The sequence below is a fragment of the Pollachius pollachius genome (assembly GCF_949987615.1).
Source record: "Pollachius pollachius genome assembly, chromosome: 6".
Classification (NCBI taxonomy): domain Eukaryota; kingdom Metazoa; phylum Chordata; class Actinopteri; order Gadiformes; family Gadidae; genus Pollachius; species Pollachius pollachius.
This window is the reverse complement of record NC_136939.1, coordinates 6,506,492-6,525,547: the sequence shown is the minus strand read 5'-3', so window position 1 is coordinate 6,525,547 and position 19,056 is coordinate 6,506,492. Positions and strand designations below refer to the sequence as shown.

At 46.3% G+C, this 19,056-nt stretch overlaps 1 protein-coding gene across 1 annotated transcript; it reads left to right on the top strand.

Moving 5' to 3' along the window:
- The first annotated feature begins 1,668 nt into the window (after positions 1 to 1,668).
- On the top strand, positions 1,669 to 12,606 carry slco2b1 (solute carrier organic anion transporter family, member 2B1). Its single transcript, XM_079739026.1, has 16 exons — positions 1,669 to 1,871; positions 3,023 to 3,110; positions 3,633 to 3,770; positions 3,918 to 4,083; positions 4,223 to 4,447; positions 4,964 to 5,062; positions 5,715 to 5,845; positions 6,028 to 6,115; positions 6,538 to 6,702; positions 7,175 to 7,367; positions 8,215 to 8,365; positions 8,808 to 8,858; positions 8,985 to 9,133; positions 9,947 to 10,011; positions 10,281 to 10,401; positions 11,549 to 12,606. The coding sequence occupies exons 2-16, from the start codon at positions 3,048 to 3,050 to the stop codon at positions 11,739 to 11,741; spliced, it is 1,998 nt and encodes a 665-aa protein (XP_079595152.1). The 5' UTR covers positions 1,669 to 1,871; positions 3,023 to 3,047; the 3' UTR covers positions 11,742 to 12,606.
- Positions 12,607 to 19,056: the final 6,450 nt, after the last annotated feature.

Here is a 19,056-nt window from a genome sequence, read left to right as displayed (position 1 = left end):
GAAAGAGTTGTTAACATGCGAATTGACATGCGGTTTGTCCAGCGATTTGACATGCAATTTTGCACCACCGTACATATAGGTACAGCGTTAATTTCAGAGGGAGTCCGGTTAACACTCAATAGATGTGCAATAGATACATTATCCTGATCAACTGGTTCAGCTAACCCATCTGCTGTTCTAGACTCTGCAACGTAAGCTATCATGTTGCTAGCAGGTTTACTAAACTCCTGCAACCCAGCGTGCTGTCAGTTGATGAGTCACGCCTGGCTAAGACATCTATCTATGTTTTTTGACATAATTGAGGCGCCTAACCCAGTAGGGTGAAGGCCGTCTCTCATGAGCACACCACGGCGACCCCGTGAAATGAAACCAAAGCCCTGCTCTGAACTACATCCTGCCAGCCAGCGATTTAGAGACAATAATCTACTATCATCATTAGTAACGCTCATCATTACCCTTATCAGGTAGAGAGCCAGAGAGAAACATGCTCTATAAAGAATAGAAAAGAATAGAATGCTTTAAGGACGGATCGGTGTGTCTGTAAAGTTTTCTTAGAAAGGAAAAAGCATTGTGGAAAATGCTACTGATTTGCCTGTTTATCGGTGTTGACCAGAAGGGGGAGACAAGACTCAAGTCTCTTTGAAATCGATTTACAATCAGTATATTGAAATTCAAAATGCAGGGTTAGGGCCATATATTTTGTGTCCTGTATATTGCAAAGTGACTCTCGCTGAACTTGGTTCCCTTTACAGGTAACCTAATGAAATTGCATTATTTATCCTGTGAGATTTAACTTGTGAGATTAAAGTCAGAATTCCGACTTTATTTTCAAGAGTTCTGACTTTTATCTCAGAACTAAAATAAAATTCAAAAGTGGCCCTAATGCTCTTCTTTAGAAATGTGCATGTAGGAGCTACATTGAACATGTCATGGATAACTGTAACCTGAGAGGGTCTGGGATCTAGAAATCCTCTTCCATAGCTCGCTTCAGCACTATTCGCAGAACTGTTCAAAAGCCTTGCCAATTTCAGTTGGGCTGTATGTTATATCCTTTATCGCCATCTATTAAATCCGTTGTCTTCGTACTTTGGTCGCCCCCGCTCCCATAATTCATAACTCATAAATGACATCATCTTTCAGTTTGTTTCCTGAAATACAAGGTCGTTCAACTCTGGGGCGCGCTCTCCGGAGCACGTGACGGCGCCAGTCGCCCTCGGAGTCTGCGCTGAGGGAGAGGAGCGCCTGCGTTACTTTGTCAGTTAGCAATCAAGCCTTTGCATCAGTACCCCGTAGTTAGGTCGTCACCCTCGGACAATTAGGTACAGGCACCGGCCTCGGCTCGCCTCCTCCGCGCTGTCAAACATGCCAGCGGTAACCATTCCCTCACGTCAATGGCCTCCGGGCAACAAGCGACCAAAGCGTATCCCTCTAATGATACCAAGTGTCAAGAATCGTACAACTGGTCTGACAATGGCATGTTTTTAAATTTTTTAAATATTTGAAATACTTGCTCCCTTTCAGTTTTCATTCATCTCAGTGTTGAGGAAACTGATTTCTTACAAAGGACGGCCCCTTTTCTCCACACATAAAATAAAAAAAACTAAAGTTGGTGATTCGATTGGATGAGGTCACTCACAGAAACACACGCACAGACATATACACACTCATACCCGCCCACATAAGCACTCTTGTGGATGAGCAAGAAAGGGAAAGGGTTTATAAGATTCTAAGTTCTCTCACTCTTCTTAGAATTTGGCGGGGAGATTTTGGGAAGTATCCCCTGTCCATATCCCTGTGTAGTTTGAAATTCCTCCACTGAAGCTCACCAACGCAACGACTTTGAATGCGCTGATACAGAGGGTCCAGCCACAGTGAGTGGAACTTTATTCAGGACTTCAGACTGACTTGATTAATGTTTGCCAACTGTTCGTTTGTTACCCTGCACATTGAAAAGAGAGCATGCAAGTCTCGGAGATGTGTTAATAAAAATGTTTTGATAAAAGATAAGAATGCATGCATGTTGTTTTATTGTGCATGTCAGCTTAAGGGATGAAGAAAAGATGCTGTCTTCTTAACTTAAGTATAAACTCAAATGTACACTAACAGAAAAATGTTTTTTTCTGAGAGAAAACCTAGACTACTCTACTCTACTCTACCGAAGTCCTTCATGGTTGGCTCTGTGAACCGTATCAGTAATTGTTTCTGTTGAAAGATTTGGTTAAAGGTAAATACCTTTCTGGGTGATCTAAAAGCTGTTGCCCTTATGTCTCTTTGTTAAGACATTTAGCTTTTGCTCTTAGGCAGAATTCACAAATTATATTGGTAATGGATGTGTTATTGAGGCTAGGAGAGTTCTTTAAGGTCAAAAACAATATTTTGAAGTCCCACATGTTTTTGTTTTCCTTGTTGACAAGCGCGTGCCTGCTGCTGTGCATGATTAGCTCCCTCATTATGTCCTTAATGAAAACAAGCATTGAATGCATTCAGATATTTAAGTTGCTTGGCAGGAATTCAAAGTGCAACAAATAAATACAAATTATAAACAACTCGACTAGCCTCTCATCTCATTCCAGTTCTAACTCTTAAAATCAAGTAGTGCTTGTAGCTAAGGACAATGCTAGACAATAACCTAGGTGGCTGCCACGCTTCACCTAGGTGATTTCCTTTGGGCTCCTCCAGACCAAAGACGCTGGGTGGGTGGTTTAGGATATCCGGTTTATTGTCAATGTTTGATAATGATACAGGGCATGGGGTTGTTGGAATCTGGGAGAACTTGTGTGTGCACTCCATTACTGACGTCAACCATCTTCTCATAACTACAGAAATTCTAATATCTAGGCCTATCAGTTTGTGGATTGTAAATGTTTTGCAACAAACCTTTTGATTTGACCATTTTCATCAACACACCACCCTCAAAAAATGTAAAGGCACCGAATAATTTAGTGATATTTATTTGAGTTGGCTGAGAGACAATATGCTGTTTTGTGACTTATGGTCTGTAACTATGAACACTGTTTTGCAGTATATGCCCTAAGTGATTTACCAACATGACAACCAGCCGGTACCCAAACCAAAAGGCCAGTTGCTGGAACCCTTTCAGAAGCATCAAGGTAGAGTCTCAATGGTCCATTACCTCTAATCCCCTTCTTACCTGATGTTTGTAATGCATTTCAGTGTTTCCCCCAGAAAATGTGGGGGGGTCTCTTTTTCAATTCCACTCAAAAAGCTTTATGACACGACCACTGTTACTAATGCATTATTTATCTTTATGTTTTCTTTCCCTTATAGAGTTTTCTACTTTGTTAATGATTGATGATGATGAATTAAAAAATATTTATTATTTTTTATGTATTTTTAATAAATATATACAGTATATATATATTTTATCTATACTTTTTTTATACATAGTCAACGCGGGGCCCTACTGTTGTTAAGGCTGCCGCCTTAACCATACAGTGCTGGGGGAAACACTGCATTTATGCAATTTATCCATGTCATTATACTTTCTAGGTCTTAGTTGTACTGTGAGGCAAAGTTATTTTGAGATGTTTAACTTTGTTCAGAAAGTTTGTACTCAAATTTAGGGATCGTCCTCGCTAACCCTCTTTCATTTTGTCCACCTGTGCTTCTAGTTTTTTGTATTCTGTCAGGGCTTTCTGCAACTGGCCCAGCTGATGGTGTCGGGCTGTCTGAAGAGTTCCATCTCGACCATCGAGAGGCGCTATGGGTTCACCAGCCAGAAGCTGGGCCTTCTGGTGGCCTTCAACGAGGTGGGTCCCTGTGAGAGACAGACCACAAACAAGGTCTAGATTGTAAGGGAATGACCCCATTCATGAGGTCATTCCCTTACGATCCAGACGACAAACAAGGTCTGGATCGTAATGGGAATGACCTCATGAACGTGTCTCTTCTTTAAGGTGGGAAACGTGATGCTCATCATGTTTGTGAGTTTCTTCGGAAGCCGAGTCCACCGGCCTCGCCTGATTGGTGCCGGGGCGCTGCTGGCCAGCGTGTCCTCGCTGATCATAGCCCTACCTCACTTCCTGAGTCGGCCCTACCAATTCGCGGCGCACCCTGGTATATGTGAGTGTTCCTTATCACAAGCTTGCCTGCGACTCAAGGCGCACTACACCATCACTCCTAAACAAACACCATGTGCATAACAAACAGGCTCACACACATTCGTTTGACCGCACCTTTCCCTTTGTCTTGATTCACACAGCCACCAACAACATAACCGCTGGCCTCTGCCAATCACAGAGCTCCATCGCCACCTTGGCGTCCAATCACAGCTGTGTGCATAACAAGGGTCAAACTCAGCAGGGGGTGTACCCTGTGATGCTCCTGGGTCAGCTGCTCCTGGGGATCTCCACGGTACCCATCCAGCCCTTTGGGATGTCCTACGTGGACGACTACGCCAGCAGAAGGAACTCCCCGCTCTACATCGGTACTTTGGGATGCAGCAAACTCACTACATGACCACAGCAAGACGGAACTGTGGTTAATCACATGAGTTCAATTAGATGAGTGCAAAGTAGAATAGAATAGATTCCTTTCATAGTCATATCACAAGTACTGCGGAGTTGGGTACTGACCATATACATCGTTCTGACTCTAGTTTTACAAATCAACAACACGTTGTTGTTGAAACAAGGCAGAACTCTGCCCCTGATGTCCAGCCCAGGCCTGGTGTCATCTCCCCCCAGAAGTTCTGCTATACTATAATGGTTCTCCTGAATCCCAGATTAGTCTGACTCGGGTTAGTCTGAGGGTAGTTTGGAGCAAAGCTAACGTTATCATCATATTGATCTACGAGGTTACAACTGCTGATGGCAGTGGTTGTAACCTAATTTAATGCGATTTCCCCGGAAGCAGAGGAGGGTCTGGTGGCTTTGGTCTGCTAAAAACTGGTGTGGTACGATCCCTGTCCTGATGCTGCTGTTTCCTACCCATCTCTCTCCAGGGATTCTCCTGGCAGTGACCTCTTTAGGCCCTGCTGCTGGGTTCATGATGGGATCTTTTACACTGCGCTTCTACGTGGACTTTGACAAGACGCCCAATGGTGAGTGAACACATTTTAATAATTAGTTATTATTAAGTATAGCCCTTACATAGTAATAATATGAATAATAATAATATTAATATTAATATTAATGATTGTTATTATTATTATTATCATAATTGATAATCATAGATAGTTGCCATTTGAGGGACAGAACAATCACAATGCATCCAGAAAGGGTCTTTCCCAACTTTTTTGCAATTCATGCAAAGTCTTGCAATATAAGTGAACTTTAATCGACACAACCTTAGAAGGGATTCAGAGAACTGATGTCCTCATCTGAACTAACTCCCATGCTTAAAAACATTCAAGTGAACCAAACTTGTTTGTCGGGTTCTTATGCCAGGTGCTAACCCTGAAATCAACAACATGTAGACTGTAGCCACTGTAGTAATGCACATATTAAAACATTGCACAAGTTTGTTTCCTTCTTTAGGATATCTCTGCCGCCTCCTCCCAAAAGTTCCCCCTTAATACAGTATTAGGAATGCTGGATCAGAGATAGGAACTCAGTCAAACAACAAATCCTCACAAGGGACTCTCAACCATGTCTTGTTGATTGGGGCCATGACCGCCCCCATCAACAAACCATAATATCCCTAGTCCGATCTCATTGGGTTGATGCTTGTCTGTGCCCCCATTCGCTCTCTAGACCAGATCCAGATCGACTCCAAGGATCTGCGCTGGGTCGGCGCCTGGTGGCTTGGATTCCTGATTGCTTCCTGCCTCCTCTTCCTCACCGCTTTGCCCTACCTCTTCTTCCCTCGAATCATGGCCCAAGAGGTTTTACCACGTGCACAACCACAATGATGAACACACTGATGCTCACATTTGACCAGTGGCTTATTTTCTTTTTACACACGATTACAAGACTACAGCAAGAAAACATATCCAAAATATTTTTTCTTTATCTAATAACACATACTGGTGAATCCTGAAAATATTTGTATCCCAATTGTTCCCAGTCTGTCACTCCCGCAGAGGAGGCTAAATCAAAGGAGGAGAAACAGCTGGAACCGGTCCAGACCGCCTCCCTCAAGCAGTTCCTCAAAAGTAAGACCTGTTGTCTGATCCCCTGGCGCTATATGGGACATGCTCTGGTGTAAGATCAGTCTCTCAAGGCTGCAGAGGCTCAGTGCTGCAGCCAAAGAACCTGAACTTCAGGTAGCCCCATTGTGAGTAATCCTATCCAGAACTGGATCCAAGGTCATTAAGCCAACCGTGACGACGCAGTGTTAAGCGATGCGCTCCAATCCCCTGCCTCGGTTATTTTCTCAGGGGTATATCTTTTCGTGAACACTGTCCTGATTGGTCAAAAATACCTTGGATCTGATGGCAGATGCTTCAATAAGGTTACTCGAATTTTGGACAAGTACAGACGTGTAGACCAGAGCATTTAAGGAAATAAAAATTCTTGGCTTTCTTTAGAGAATATTGTTTGGGTAACTACCATTCACTCTCCCTCCCCCATCCAGGTTTTCCAAGAATCGCCCTGAGAACCCTGCAGAACCCTGTGTTCATGCTAATGTGCCTGGGCCAGGTGTTCTGTGCTGGGGTCATCGTGGGTGTCGTCACCTTCCTGGCTAAGTTCATGGAGCGTCAGTTCAACCTGACTGCCTCCAATGCCACCATGTTGATAGGCAAGTGAGCAGGACAGCCCTGTCCTCACTCCTCCTCCACTGCCATACAAACAGCCACAGAGCTAGAGATACGTGACTGGACTGATAACTAGCGCTTCTTGGACTCATCTCGCTGCACGCCACCATAACGCCACTGTGTCGATTTGGGTCAACCGATTCCCTTCATGTCTCTGTTAACGGCCTAACGCTCTGCACACTGCACACATTTGAATCCGTAAGGGGACTTGAAAGGCGATTTTTTTAATCAAACTTTAAACATTAAACACATTTCAACAACTTTTTTAAGGCATCCCCCTTGTCTGTTTAATACACCACGAAACAACGTAATGGCGATATGCCGAAGGACTACACAAACAAAAACAAACAAAACCTAAAGAAGGCCATGATAACAGATAAAGGATCCTGTTGCATGCCATGCTAATAGTCCTGCTGCATTCAATGCTAATGTGTCCTGTTGCCTGTGGCTCTGCAGGGGTGGTCCACATGCCCGTCTGCGTGGCGGCCATCGTCATCGGAGGGGCGGTAATGCGCCGGCTGGACCTGTCCCGTTCCGGGGCAGCCAAGTGGTGCTCCCTGGCCATCATCTGCACCCTGTTCGTCTCCGTCCCGCTCCTCTTCATCGGCTGCCCCACCCAGCACGTGGCCGGGGTCTTCCCCACCAGAAGGTACGGTTCTACGTTCTGCCGTTCCTCAACGCCCTCGCTCTGCCCTCTTTCACGCTGGTGAAAGAGGAGGACATACGCGCTGTCGCTCCCGAGTCCTGACACTAATTAAAGGTGACATATTATACCACCAGGTGTGAGTGTGATTAGCCGACAAAAGCCGTTTGGGGAAAATCTGCCTTTTCTGACATCACAAGTGGGCGTGTCCACTTAGATGTATGCAGGATGGATCAGTCTACCAGCCTACCCAGTGGACTGTAGCAAACGTTGCTAATCTATTTGTTATACATCTAGGTGGACTGGAGTGTGTATCTCCCACTGGAGATACACACTCACACCTGGTGGTATAATATGTCCCCTTTGACAGTCTGCTCCATTTACCGGCTAGTGAAGCCCGCCATGCCCTGGTGCTTAAAGAGAGCGGAGAGCTTTGTGAGAGAGGCCCATGTTGTTCCTACGATGACCTCTCTGCGGAAAGAGTCTATTGCATAGTTCAGGAAGTCAAAGTAACTTCCCTTTGGCGACAACCATGAATCTGGTTGAAAGTGTATTCTCTGGTACGACTGCACTAGGATATGAGGTAATTACACTAGTCATTAAAAGAAGACTATTCGAATACATATGACAGGTCTATGCCATGCGTGTATGTTTGGAAGCGACAATCAAAAGAGTCATAGCCAACCAACCAAGTCTAATGAATGAATGCATTTGTAGTGTGTGTGTGTGTGTGTGTGTGCGTGTCTGTTGTCCCATGGATGCACTGCGTCTGAGGCTTGTGTTGACGGCGTGTTTTATGCGTCTGCGCGGACATCATTCTGGACCTCGGTGTGCGTTCACGTGCGCGTACCAGGAACGGGAGCGAGACGGCGTGCAGCGGCAGATGCGCGTGTCCCCAGGACGTGTTCAACCCCGTGTGCGCTTCTGACGGCACCGAGTTCAGGTCCCCCTGCCACGCCGGCTGCATTGCCATGGAGACGGACAGCAGAAGCCGCAAAGTCCAGGTACGAAGGCATCGGCCCTTGAGGGTCTGCAGAGACATGTAATGGGACAGCTGGGTCAGAGTGGATCTCCAACAGAGAGAAACCACTTTCGTCTGAAGGGTGAGGTTGACGTCACGGAGGCTCGTACCGTCAGCTTTGACTCATAACTCCAATTCATAACCTCTCCTCACGCGGTGGCTGCTAGTCTGGGTAATTTGGCTAAAGGGGGACCAACAAATGTATCAAACGATTTTAAATCACAAAATGCTTGTTTAGTTTCATGCTTGTATTCTATCAGGCATTTCAAAATAATTCAAGTGCTTCTTTGGAAATAATAGTACCCCGTAATAGTGATTATTAGATATATATACCCTGTAATAGTGATCTGTAGACATATATCCTCCACTAGTGATTCGCCAAACCAATGGCCTATGTGCAGCTGAACACAAATGTCTTCTAACAGAACTACACCTCTTGTGGCTGCGTGACCGGTGGAGGTGGTGGTGGAGGCGGCGGCGGCGGTGGAGGTGGTGGTGGAGGCGGCGGCGGCGGTGGAGGTGGTGGTGGCGGCGGCGGCGGCGGCGGCGGCGGCGGCGGCGGCGGCGGCGGCGGCGGCGGCGGCGGCGGAGGCGGCGGCGGCGGCGGTGGAGGTGGTGGTGGAGGCTCCGCGCTGCCGGGGACGTGTGGCAGCCGCTGCGCCCACCTCCTGGTGGTCTTCATGGTGCTGTCGGCTCTCACCTGCTTCATCGGCCCCACCTGCAAAGCCCCCTGCTTCTCCACCATCCTCAGGTACACACACGTGGACTATGGAAGAAATTAATGATTATATTCTAAGGTAAACCATGATTATTATTAGGCCTATATATCTAATGGTAGAAAGCATCTAAAAACGTCTCTGGACTCTTATCTAGGACTTGACACAGCGCAAGGGAGTCTGGGGTTAGAGCGTGAGTTAGAGGCCAACACGTCACCAGAGGCTATGGGGTCAATGCGTGCTGACCTCAGCCCGGTGTTTTAGATTAGTGTTGCCAGCCACTCGCTTAAAGAAATTTATGACTGATCGGCCATGGGTGGCCGTGGGCTGACACCTCAAACAAGAAACAACTTTGTACGTGAGGATAAAAAAGAGGCCGGGATCTGTTGAACGGCAGTGCTTTGCAAACTACTCGGCTTTGTTGTTGTCTTTTTAACGATAAAGTCTTTTTGTCATACTTGCTCCGGACCCCTTGATTTCTTTTGCTCTCTTAGTTAGTTGAAGTGATAGAACGCGGTTATTTTCTAACACAGGACCTGGGGGGGGGGGGGGGGGGGGGGGGGGGGGGGGGGCAAAGAGTGTGTTCCATAACACACCTGTAATACACCTGTGTGTATGTGTTGGAGTGTCAAGGTATTTTAGTTTCATTTTCTATGTGTCAATTTTCCTCTTTTAAGATAATTCTGACACATTTACAGAAGTATTTATACAGATATATACTTTTTTTTCTTCCATACTGATATACTTTTTCTTGAGCCCGCTTTATCAATACAACTCTGTCTTATCATGTTATGGATGGTCATATCATTTGTTGCTTGTTGATGTGTTTCTATGTGTTCTTGAACCAGGTCTGTGCCTCCAGAGGACAAATCCTTTGCGGTCGGGGTCTGCTACATGCTCTTCCGGGTCTTAGGTAAACCATGAGTCTGCGTTTAGAAACATTATATACTGACACAAAGTAAGCCTCTTTGGTTGCTTGGTGGACGTGCGGTTTTTGAAAACCCATGTGCTTACAATCCTGTTTTTTGGGGTTTCATCTTTCACACACAACCAGTTGAAGCACATTGGATAGATTATCGGTTGAATTATTTTAGTTTAGTTAGCAGATTTTTCTCATCCTTCCTCCCATTGTCTGTCTGTCTGTTTGTCCCTCTGTGCGTCTGTCTGTCACTCTGTCTGCAGCGTTCTTGCCGACGCCAGTCATTTATGGAAGTGTCATAGACAGCAGCTGCATTCTGTGGGGAAGGAAGTGTGGAAAGAAGACTTCCTGTCAGTACTACGATTTGGACTCCTTCAGACATAGGCAAGTCCCTCTTGCCTATTTTATTAAACCTTTATTTACCCGTTTAAGGTCTCATTGAGATTACGAATCTTACTTCCATGAGAGACATGGCCAAGAGGGCGGCATAAAAAAAACAAATAAATTTCGTTTCATACAAACAAAATAAGCTCAATCTTTACACAATTTAAAGACAGTTCTGGGATTTGAAGCTACTGTATTCTAGGTCCTTTAGTCATGAGCCAAAGGCATCAAATGAAATCAATTCTGATCATTTGAAGTCTTTCTGGAGGGCGCTCCAAGCAGAGGGGGCAGCATATGTAAAAGCTTTTTTTCCCAGCTGAGTCCGAGCAGTCAGAACAGACAAGTGCAGAACATAAGCGAGCGCAGGCTAGAGTGGACTTGACTTCTCAGGAGATATGTACATAAGAAGGTAGGGACTAGTCCAAGTTGTATTAATAAAAGCCCACCAATGGGTATGCCTGCGTACATACAGAGATGGCCAATCAAACTTTGCATACAAGGTACGTGTTTATATTATAATTGTAACGGGTTCCAAGGAAAAGCGAGCAGGCAGAGGTGTCGTCCCTCAGCGGGAGATCGTTTTTATTATTAATTATTTAAAATTTTAATTATTATAGAGAACACAAAAACTCTAACGATAACAAAAGGGGTCTGTTCCAAAAACGTCTCTTAGGCTCCGGGTGTGTATCCCTTGTTCGGGATCTCGGGGGTCCGTGCTCCAGGTTTTTCCTTCCCCCCTACAACACAAAGCAGGCACATAAGTAAACACTCCTTGATTGGCCTGAGTGCAGACACCTGCTATCAGTGCTAACCCTGCAATCAGGTCCAATCCCCCCAGCCAATCCCGTGCACTCCAAACCTGCCCATACTCCCCCTGCAGGCCAGACGTCGCACGTCCCCCCACAATAATATATTGATGATATATATTTGATATGAAAAGTCAGATGATTTGGTTTGAACTCTTGCTGAACCTCAGTCCGAATGTGCTGTTAATTTCTTTTGCTATCACTAGCAGATATACGGGTTGTATTTCTTCCCCCTCAGACTCTTGAGTCACCACATCCTGCTGATATCAGAGTATAGAATACATAAAAAAGCAAAAAAGCTGCTGTGATCATCTCTACACTCTGCTGTGTTTGTTCTTTAGGTTCTTCAGCCTGCTCACGATGTTCCTGTGCCTGGCGCTCTTCTGCTTCTTGATGACCATTCTGGTGCTCCGGAAGCAGGCAGGAAGTCTGGAGAAGAAGCAAGGAAGTGAAAGAGAATACAAGCTTGTGAGCTGCACTGATGGAGCGCGCAACGGCAAGGCCGGGTTGGACGTTGTGGAGGGGGGCAGATGAGCTGAGCTGACGGATGGAGTGTGTGAGTGAGTGAGTGAGGGAGTGAGTGTGGTGCTTGTGTGTTTGTGTGTGTGAGTGAGTGTGAGTGTGTGTGAGTGAGTGAGTGAGTATGTGAGTGTGTGTGTGTGTGTGTGTGTGTGTGTGTGTGTGTGTGTGTGTGTGTGTGTGTGTGTGTGTGTGTGTGGGAGGGAGTGTGGTGTATTTTTTTAAAAGCTTCAACAAAGATGCCTGTTCAATGTCCTGAATACATCGGTGACTGTGATGTTGTGGCCTTTCTTCAATATCGAGTAAAGACTTGGGGGGCCTTTGTTGAGTTTAAGAATTGCAATGTCTTTCAACTGAAGTAATGGAGGCCATTTATACAGTATATCATTGGAAATCATTGGCAACAGCAGCATAGCAACAGTTTTTCAAGGTTAGCAGCAATTTCCGGTGTTTATCTTGAGACACTCAACATTCTGCTAGAATTATTTACCCATTCTCGGACCATTCACTGAAAGTAGTATCAGTTTGAGACTTTGAGTCTCAAACTACTTTATGTTAGTGGATCAGCTATTAAATTATACATTATAGCATATTATCCTAATATTGCCATTATGGTTGCGGTTAACTGGTGGTCTGCATTTGAGAGTTCTTGAGAATCTACAATAAAAGAGTAAGTGTTTCTCATTCCGACCTCTTCAAAATACATGGTCCTTTCCATGGGTGTGACCCATAACCTTATGCATGTTTAAACCAACTGTTATGGTTTACATCTGCTAAACAGTTAATTTCCACCAAAGTTGTCTGTATTAGTTATAGAAAAACATTCGCTCCGTCTTATAAAAAATAAATCATTGCTTCCACCATGGAGGTTATTTTATCATCCTCGTCTGCATGGCTTCAAACATGATATCTCAAAAAGTAATGCACCGATTATCACCGCATTTGGTAGTCATTGGCCAAGGAACAACTGATTTAATGATCATGCTAATTAGCAACAAAAAAAATCCCATATGTGTTCAGGTAAACTTCCTTGTGGCAGCGTGCCAATCTGCCATCTGTTGCTCTTGGTTCGGGAAGAGGCTTGGAATAACTGATCTCACGTGGGGGCTGCCGGCCTGCGCACATCTGTTTCCCTTCGCCTCCCTACACTCACTTTCAAATTCCGATGGCACAACAATACAAGTAGTGGTGTTGTTATGGTAGAAGACTAACGATCCAGTCATAGCACAGAGAAAGTATGGGTGTTCTGCCAAGGCTCACGCGTATGTTAAAACGCATGTTACGGTCAAACACGTTCCTACTGTTAGTGAAGGAAGGCCAAAGGTATTTTATATAAATGCTGCAAACGTTACGAGCTGGAACAGGATCCAATCATCAGGGATAACAAATGAGAAAGACAGAGTTGTAACTGTGGATCTAGTTTCGATATGACAACATCTGTGAAGGAACAGAGTGTGGGAATACTTTGGGAATAGAAGGTTTATGAGGAATTAGGAGGACTGGCCGAAGTGTAGCAACAGGATGTTGCGGTCTAAACAGATCAAATTTATGTTGTCCATTGCAAGGAAAGCGCATTTGATTTTACATCCTTCATTTCAACTCAACGTTTTTTTTGAAAAACAGAACTAATTGAAAAAATAATAAGATAACACCCTCAGAGGACGGTTGAATTATGCCTATCATAAAGGACTGGTTCAAATGGTAGGCTGATCGAGCAATAATAATTAGCTATAACAATAATACGCTTGAGTCATGTCACAATAAATCCAATTTAAGTTTGGTCTTTTTTGTCCGGATTCTTGGCGTTTGGTACTTTATTAAACAGTACACGTATGCTCCAAAAACACAACCGGACTCATTTAGTTCCTCCTAGACTGACACTCGCTCACTCGCTCGTTCACTCATTCGTCGACTCATTCACTGACGTCACTCACACACACACAGACATTCTCACGCACACACACACGCCACTCTCGTAACACTACCCCCACTCTGGATGACAATCAAAACAGAATTTCACTCCAGCACAATAATAAACACCAACATGTCCATACAGATATACAGCCCCCATACACATTCAATCTAGTTAAAAGGATGCAGTATAACTAGTAGGCGTCGATTTAAGAGGAATGCCGATAAAGTGTAATTCTTCAAAGCCAAGAATTTAACAGTGTGTTGCGTTTAGTGCACATATTACAGTTGAGCAAAACAAACCTCGAAAAGGCATTAAAATACCCATCGCTCAGGCTACGAGTAGCATTTTAAAGGATAATAGTAGTTCTCTGTAATTACTCATATATTAACAGAAAAATACACCAAATGCAGTTTACCCCATAGTGCATACAACAACCATTACCGTCAAGTTTTTCTCTCTTTTTTTTTAAGTATAGAAAATAACAATTAGCTGGAAGAGCCTATAACAGTTGACTTGGTATCAAACTTTTACCTTGAAGTCCTCTCTTTTTTTTTTTTAACATTGTAAACATTGCCCTTCAAGTCTTGGAACTGCCCATGAACAGGGGCGCTCAATGAGCCGGGCGCTCAGTGAGCCACCCACTCACCAAACTGAGTCGGTGGTCTACGCCTGCGCTGGGGCCTTTGAGAACGAGGGGTCTGAGGGTGCTGCACCGCCGCACCACCCCCACTGTCCTCAAAGTACAAAGGGACGGAGGAGTCAAGGTGAGTGGTGGAGGGGTGAGAAGCAGCAGCTACAGGAATGTCCACAGCTGGATCTGATGAGGGAAAACTGGAGCTGTCATCAGTGTCGGAGAAGAGCTGGGGCAGACCCAGTAGAGTGTCAGCAGGATCTACGTCCTCTGGGGGTGACACCTCCATTGGTGTCCAGCTCTGGGCTTGCTCCAGGGCCCAAGTATTGTCCAGTGGGTCCCGGCAGCGATAAGGCTTTAGCTGATCGTGGTGCACCACCTTTACTTTAGTCTTTGGCCCTTTCTGGATTCGATAAGCCAGGTCGTCCAACTGACTGACCCCGAACGAAGAATGGCCCTTCGTAAGAAGGGAGGAACTCCCTCACTCTGTTCTTAAACTTCTTTGTTCCTTTGATGAGGTACCACACCGCATCACCAACGTTGTAATGTGTGCGGCAACAGTTCTTGTCATATTGTCTCTTGGCACGTTCCACAGAATCTCCGAGAGCATCTCTAGTGATTTGGTGCGCCAGCTCCAGTCGTTGTCGAAGGTGCTGAACATACACAGGGGCTGAGGGAGCTGGTTTAGGGTCCGGCGGCAGGCCGGATACCAGGTCTACTGGCTCACTCACTTCCCGGCCAAACATCATGTAGTTCGGGGTGAAACCAGTTGAACTGTGCTTTGTTGCTCTGTAGGCCATGACAGCGTAGGGAATCATGAGGTCCCAATCCCAGTGGCAACGCTCGGCTGTCGTGGCCAGGATCTTTTGCAGACTGGCATTGAACCTTTCAACTTGCATCAGACTGAGGACGGAAAGGTGTGGTGTGTGTTTTGTCGATCCCGAACAGCGTGCACATTTTCTGGAACACCTCAGACTCGAAGTTCCGGCCTTGGTCGCTGTGCAGTGTCTGCGGGGCTCCATAGCGACACACCCACTCGGAGGCGAGCACTTCAGCCACAGTTACTGCTTGTTCGTTAGCTAGGGGAAAAGCTTCGACCCATTTTGTGAAATAGTCCTGTATTACCAGCACATATCTGTTGTTATGCTCAGTCTCATTCAGTGGCCCCATAATATCCAAAGCGATGCGCTCCATAGGCGCTCCGACTCGAACAGTGCCCATTGGGGCTTGTGGTGTCTTCCGTGGCCTGGCTTTTGATGCGCAGCTGGTGCAGGTGTTACAACACAGGGAAACGTCCTCCCTCATTCTGTACCAGAAGTATCGGGTTTTCAGCCGAGCTACAGTGCGCTCTACACCAAAATGTCCACCAACTTGTCCCTCATGCATCTGTCTCATGATGTCTGGCCGGAAGGTGCGGGGCAGCACCACTTGTGGATAGAATTGGGTATCGTCCAGGCAGTAGAAACTTCTAACCAGCACTCCATCTCTGATGTAGAGGCGTTTCCACTGGCTCCAATATGTCTTTGTGGCTGGGCTGCATGGTGAGACTGTTACCCATGCAGGACGTTCTGCGCTGGTTTCCAACCAGGTTCTGATGGGTGCAATGTAGGGCTGCACGATAAATCGTTATAAAATCTCGATCTCGATTCACCCCCGTGTCGATTTAAGTTTTAAATTAATCGATTAATTCGATTCTCTTTTTTTTATGAGCCGAGTCCAACTGACAAATGCGACTTTCTTCTGTGAGTTTAAAACATAGGTCCATGGTTTAAAAGCACTCCCAAGCGCTCTCTCCCTTCTAGGTTCTGAGAAGGGCTTCACCCTCAGCCAATGACGAAGCGCCTTTTAGTCACGTGTTTCACTCATGGAGCAGCAGAGAGCGCAGTAGTTCGGAAAGATAGTGCGGCTGCGAGTGCGACAAGAGATAAACAGTGAAGACAAAATGGATTTTGATGATGAGGACCTAGCTACTAGTGGCGAGAATCAGCCAACCTCTCAGACACAAACGGAACTCGTTCCAAAAAAAGGCTCGCATTCGGTGGTGTGGAAGTATTTCGGCTGTAGTATTTGTATTTGTTTTCGGCAAAACAACGAGGGTCAGTCTAAAGGGATTTGCAAGGCATGCTTTGCGATCGTTGCAGCACCGCAAAGTAACATCACAAATCTATACCAGCACCTCAATCGTCACCACAAAGTGCAAGATGATGAAGCTGTACAAGGCAAGAAAAAGTCTGAAAGTCGTCCAACATTAACAACACAGACATCCATTACTGACACCTTGCACAAGGCAACCCCATACCCACATAACTCCAGTAGGAGTAAGGAAATAACGGACGCAATTGCTTACCATCTAGCAAAGGATATGGTTATGGATATGGTGAAGATTAATCTTAATCTGGTGGGGGCAAAATACATCTGTATATCTACCGTTGTCTGTGTTGGTGAAGAAATACCTATGCATTCCAGCTACCAGCTCACCTTCTGAGCGGCTGTTCAGTACAGCGGGCAACATTGTGACATGCCACCGTGCATCACTAAAGCCAGAGCATGTGGACAGACTTGTGTTTCTTGCCAGGAATCTTTAGTGCCATGTTCAGGGTCACATATAGGGTCATATGAGAGGCCCATGTTCCAAAGAAAAGATTTGTGTTTTATTTAAGCTTATTTATGTTAAAGTTGGTTCAGTATACTCGTTTTTGATACTGCACCTTTTTGTTGTCATGGTTCATGTGTGCAATAAAAAAAATAAATAAAAAGAAAATGTTTTTTTTTATTTGTGAGAAAAGTATCATGACAGAAAATCGTGATATCGATTCTAAGCAAAAAAATCGTGATTCACATTTTTCCCTGAATCGTGCAGCCCTAGTGCAATGTCTGCGTCGTCTTCCTGGGCTTGTCGCAGCTCCTCCAGGGACCAACCACCAAACAGTTCATTTTCTTTTGACTTAGTCAGGTATATTCTCTCGGGGGACCTTAAGTTGTTAGAGTCAGCTGGCAGGGCCTTGTCTACCCCCACTAGACTTACTTCTGTGGGAGCTGGGTGTCTCTCTACCCCCACTGGACTCACTTCTGCGGGAGCTGGGTGTCTCTCTACCCCCACTGGACTCAGCATCGCCTGGTTGATGTCAGAGTCCAAATTGCGCTGCACAGCCTGGTGACTGACGTTCAACTGAGGAGGAGATGGGCTGGGGAGCTTACAAGGACGGGACTGACGGCAGGGTCTCCAGGAGAGGCTGTCTGCGTTGCCGTGAAGCTGGCCAGGGCGATGGATGATATCAAAGTTGTATTCGCCAAGTCTCTTGAGCCACCTGGCGAGCTGTCCCTCAGGCTCAGCTTGCGGCTTCTGTAGGCTAGCACACGTTCCACACCCTGCTGAACCTGTGACAGAACAGCGCCGATACCGATGTCGCTGGCGTCTGTGTCCAGTATCATGTTGCCTTGGTCGAGTGGGTAGCCCAGGATTGGCGCGGTCGTTAGCAGGCATTTGAGTTCATTAAATGCCGCCTGGCATTCCTCAGACCAACGAAACTGGGCATGTTTCTTGGTCAGGGCATGGAGAGGTTCTGCAATGGAAGCAAAGTCTTTAACAAACCGCCGATAGTAGGATGCAAGGCCCACAAAGCGACGGACATCTTGGAGTGACGTCGGTATTGGCCAGTCCTGCACTTTCTGGACTTTGTTGGGGTCAGTGGCCACACCGCTCTCTGAAACGATGTTACCCAGGTAGGCTACTTGGCTGCGGAAGAGGCAGCACTTAGACGGTTTTAGTTTCAGTTTGGCCTGGTGGAGACGACTGAAAACCTGGTCCAGCCGCTGCAGCATCTGTGGAACGTCGCTGCCCAGAACGATGATGTCGTCCAGGTACACTAGGCAGGTCTCCTACTGCATGCCGGCCAGCACCCGGTCCATCAAGCGCTGGAATGTGGCCGGAGCATTACACAGTCCAAATGGCATGACATTCCATTCAAACAGTCCACTTTTGGTGCAGAATGCAGCTGCTTTGCGTGCTCTTGGGGTCAGTTAGACTTGCCAGTAGCCGGCCGCGAGGTCAAGGGTGCTGAACCACTTGGCATCAGAGAGGGTGTCCAGCATGTCCTGGATGCGGGGCAGAGGATATGCGTCTTTAATCGTGTAGTCATTCAGGGCTCTATGGTCTATGCAGAGGCGGTACGTCCCATCTTTTTTCTTTACCATCACTATGGGAGATGCCCAACTGCTGTTGCTGCGGCGGGCCAGCCCCGCCCCCAGGCTCTGTTGTATCTGTTGGTCAGCATCCTGTTGTTTCTCCAACGCCATCCGGCGTGGTGGTTGCTTGACTGGGAGGCCTGGCATGGTTATGATGTCATGCTGAACCAGGCTGGTCCTGCCGAGGTCAGTGGGTCCTGTTGAGAACACATTTTCATAGGTGCACAGCAGCTGAGCTAGCTGCAGCTGCTCCTCTTGGTTAAGCTCAGTAGAGCTCTGGGCATAGAGCTCCTGTAAGTGCTGGGGGACCGGAGGGGGGCTGCTGACAGTCTGTTCAGGCTGGTTGTGGGCAACCGCGTTTGCAGGCTGCAGAACCTTTACCGGCTGGAGGAGTCCCACGATGGCCCCCTTTTTAATGGTTACGGCACTGTTGCCCGGATTGAAGATGCGGAGGGGCATGGTCATATGGGGCTGAGCTTCCACTAAAACTCAGGCCACTAACAGTCTGTGTTTTTCAACAAAGCCTTTGGTGGGGCTCAGCATCAATCCCCCTTCAACTGGATCTTTAAGGTGGATGTTGCCTCTTACCACATACTCCT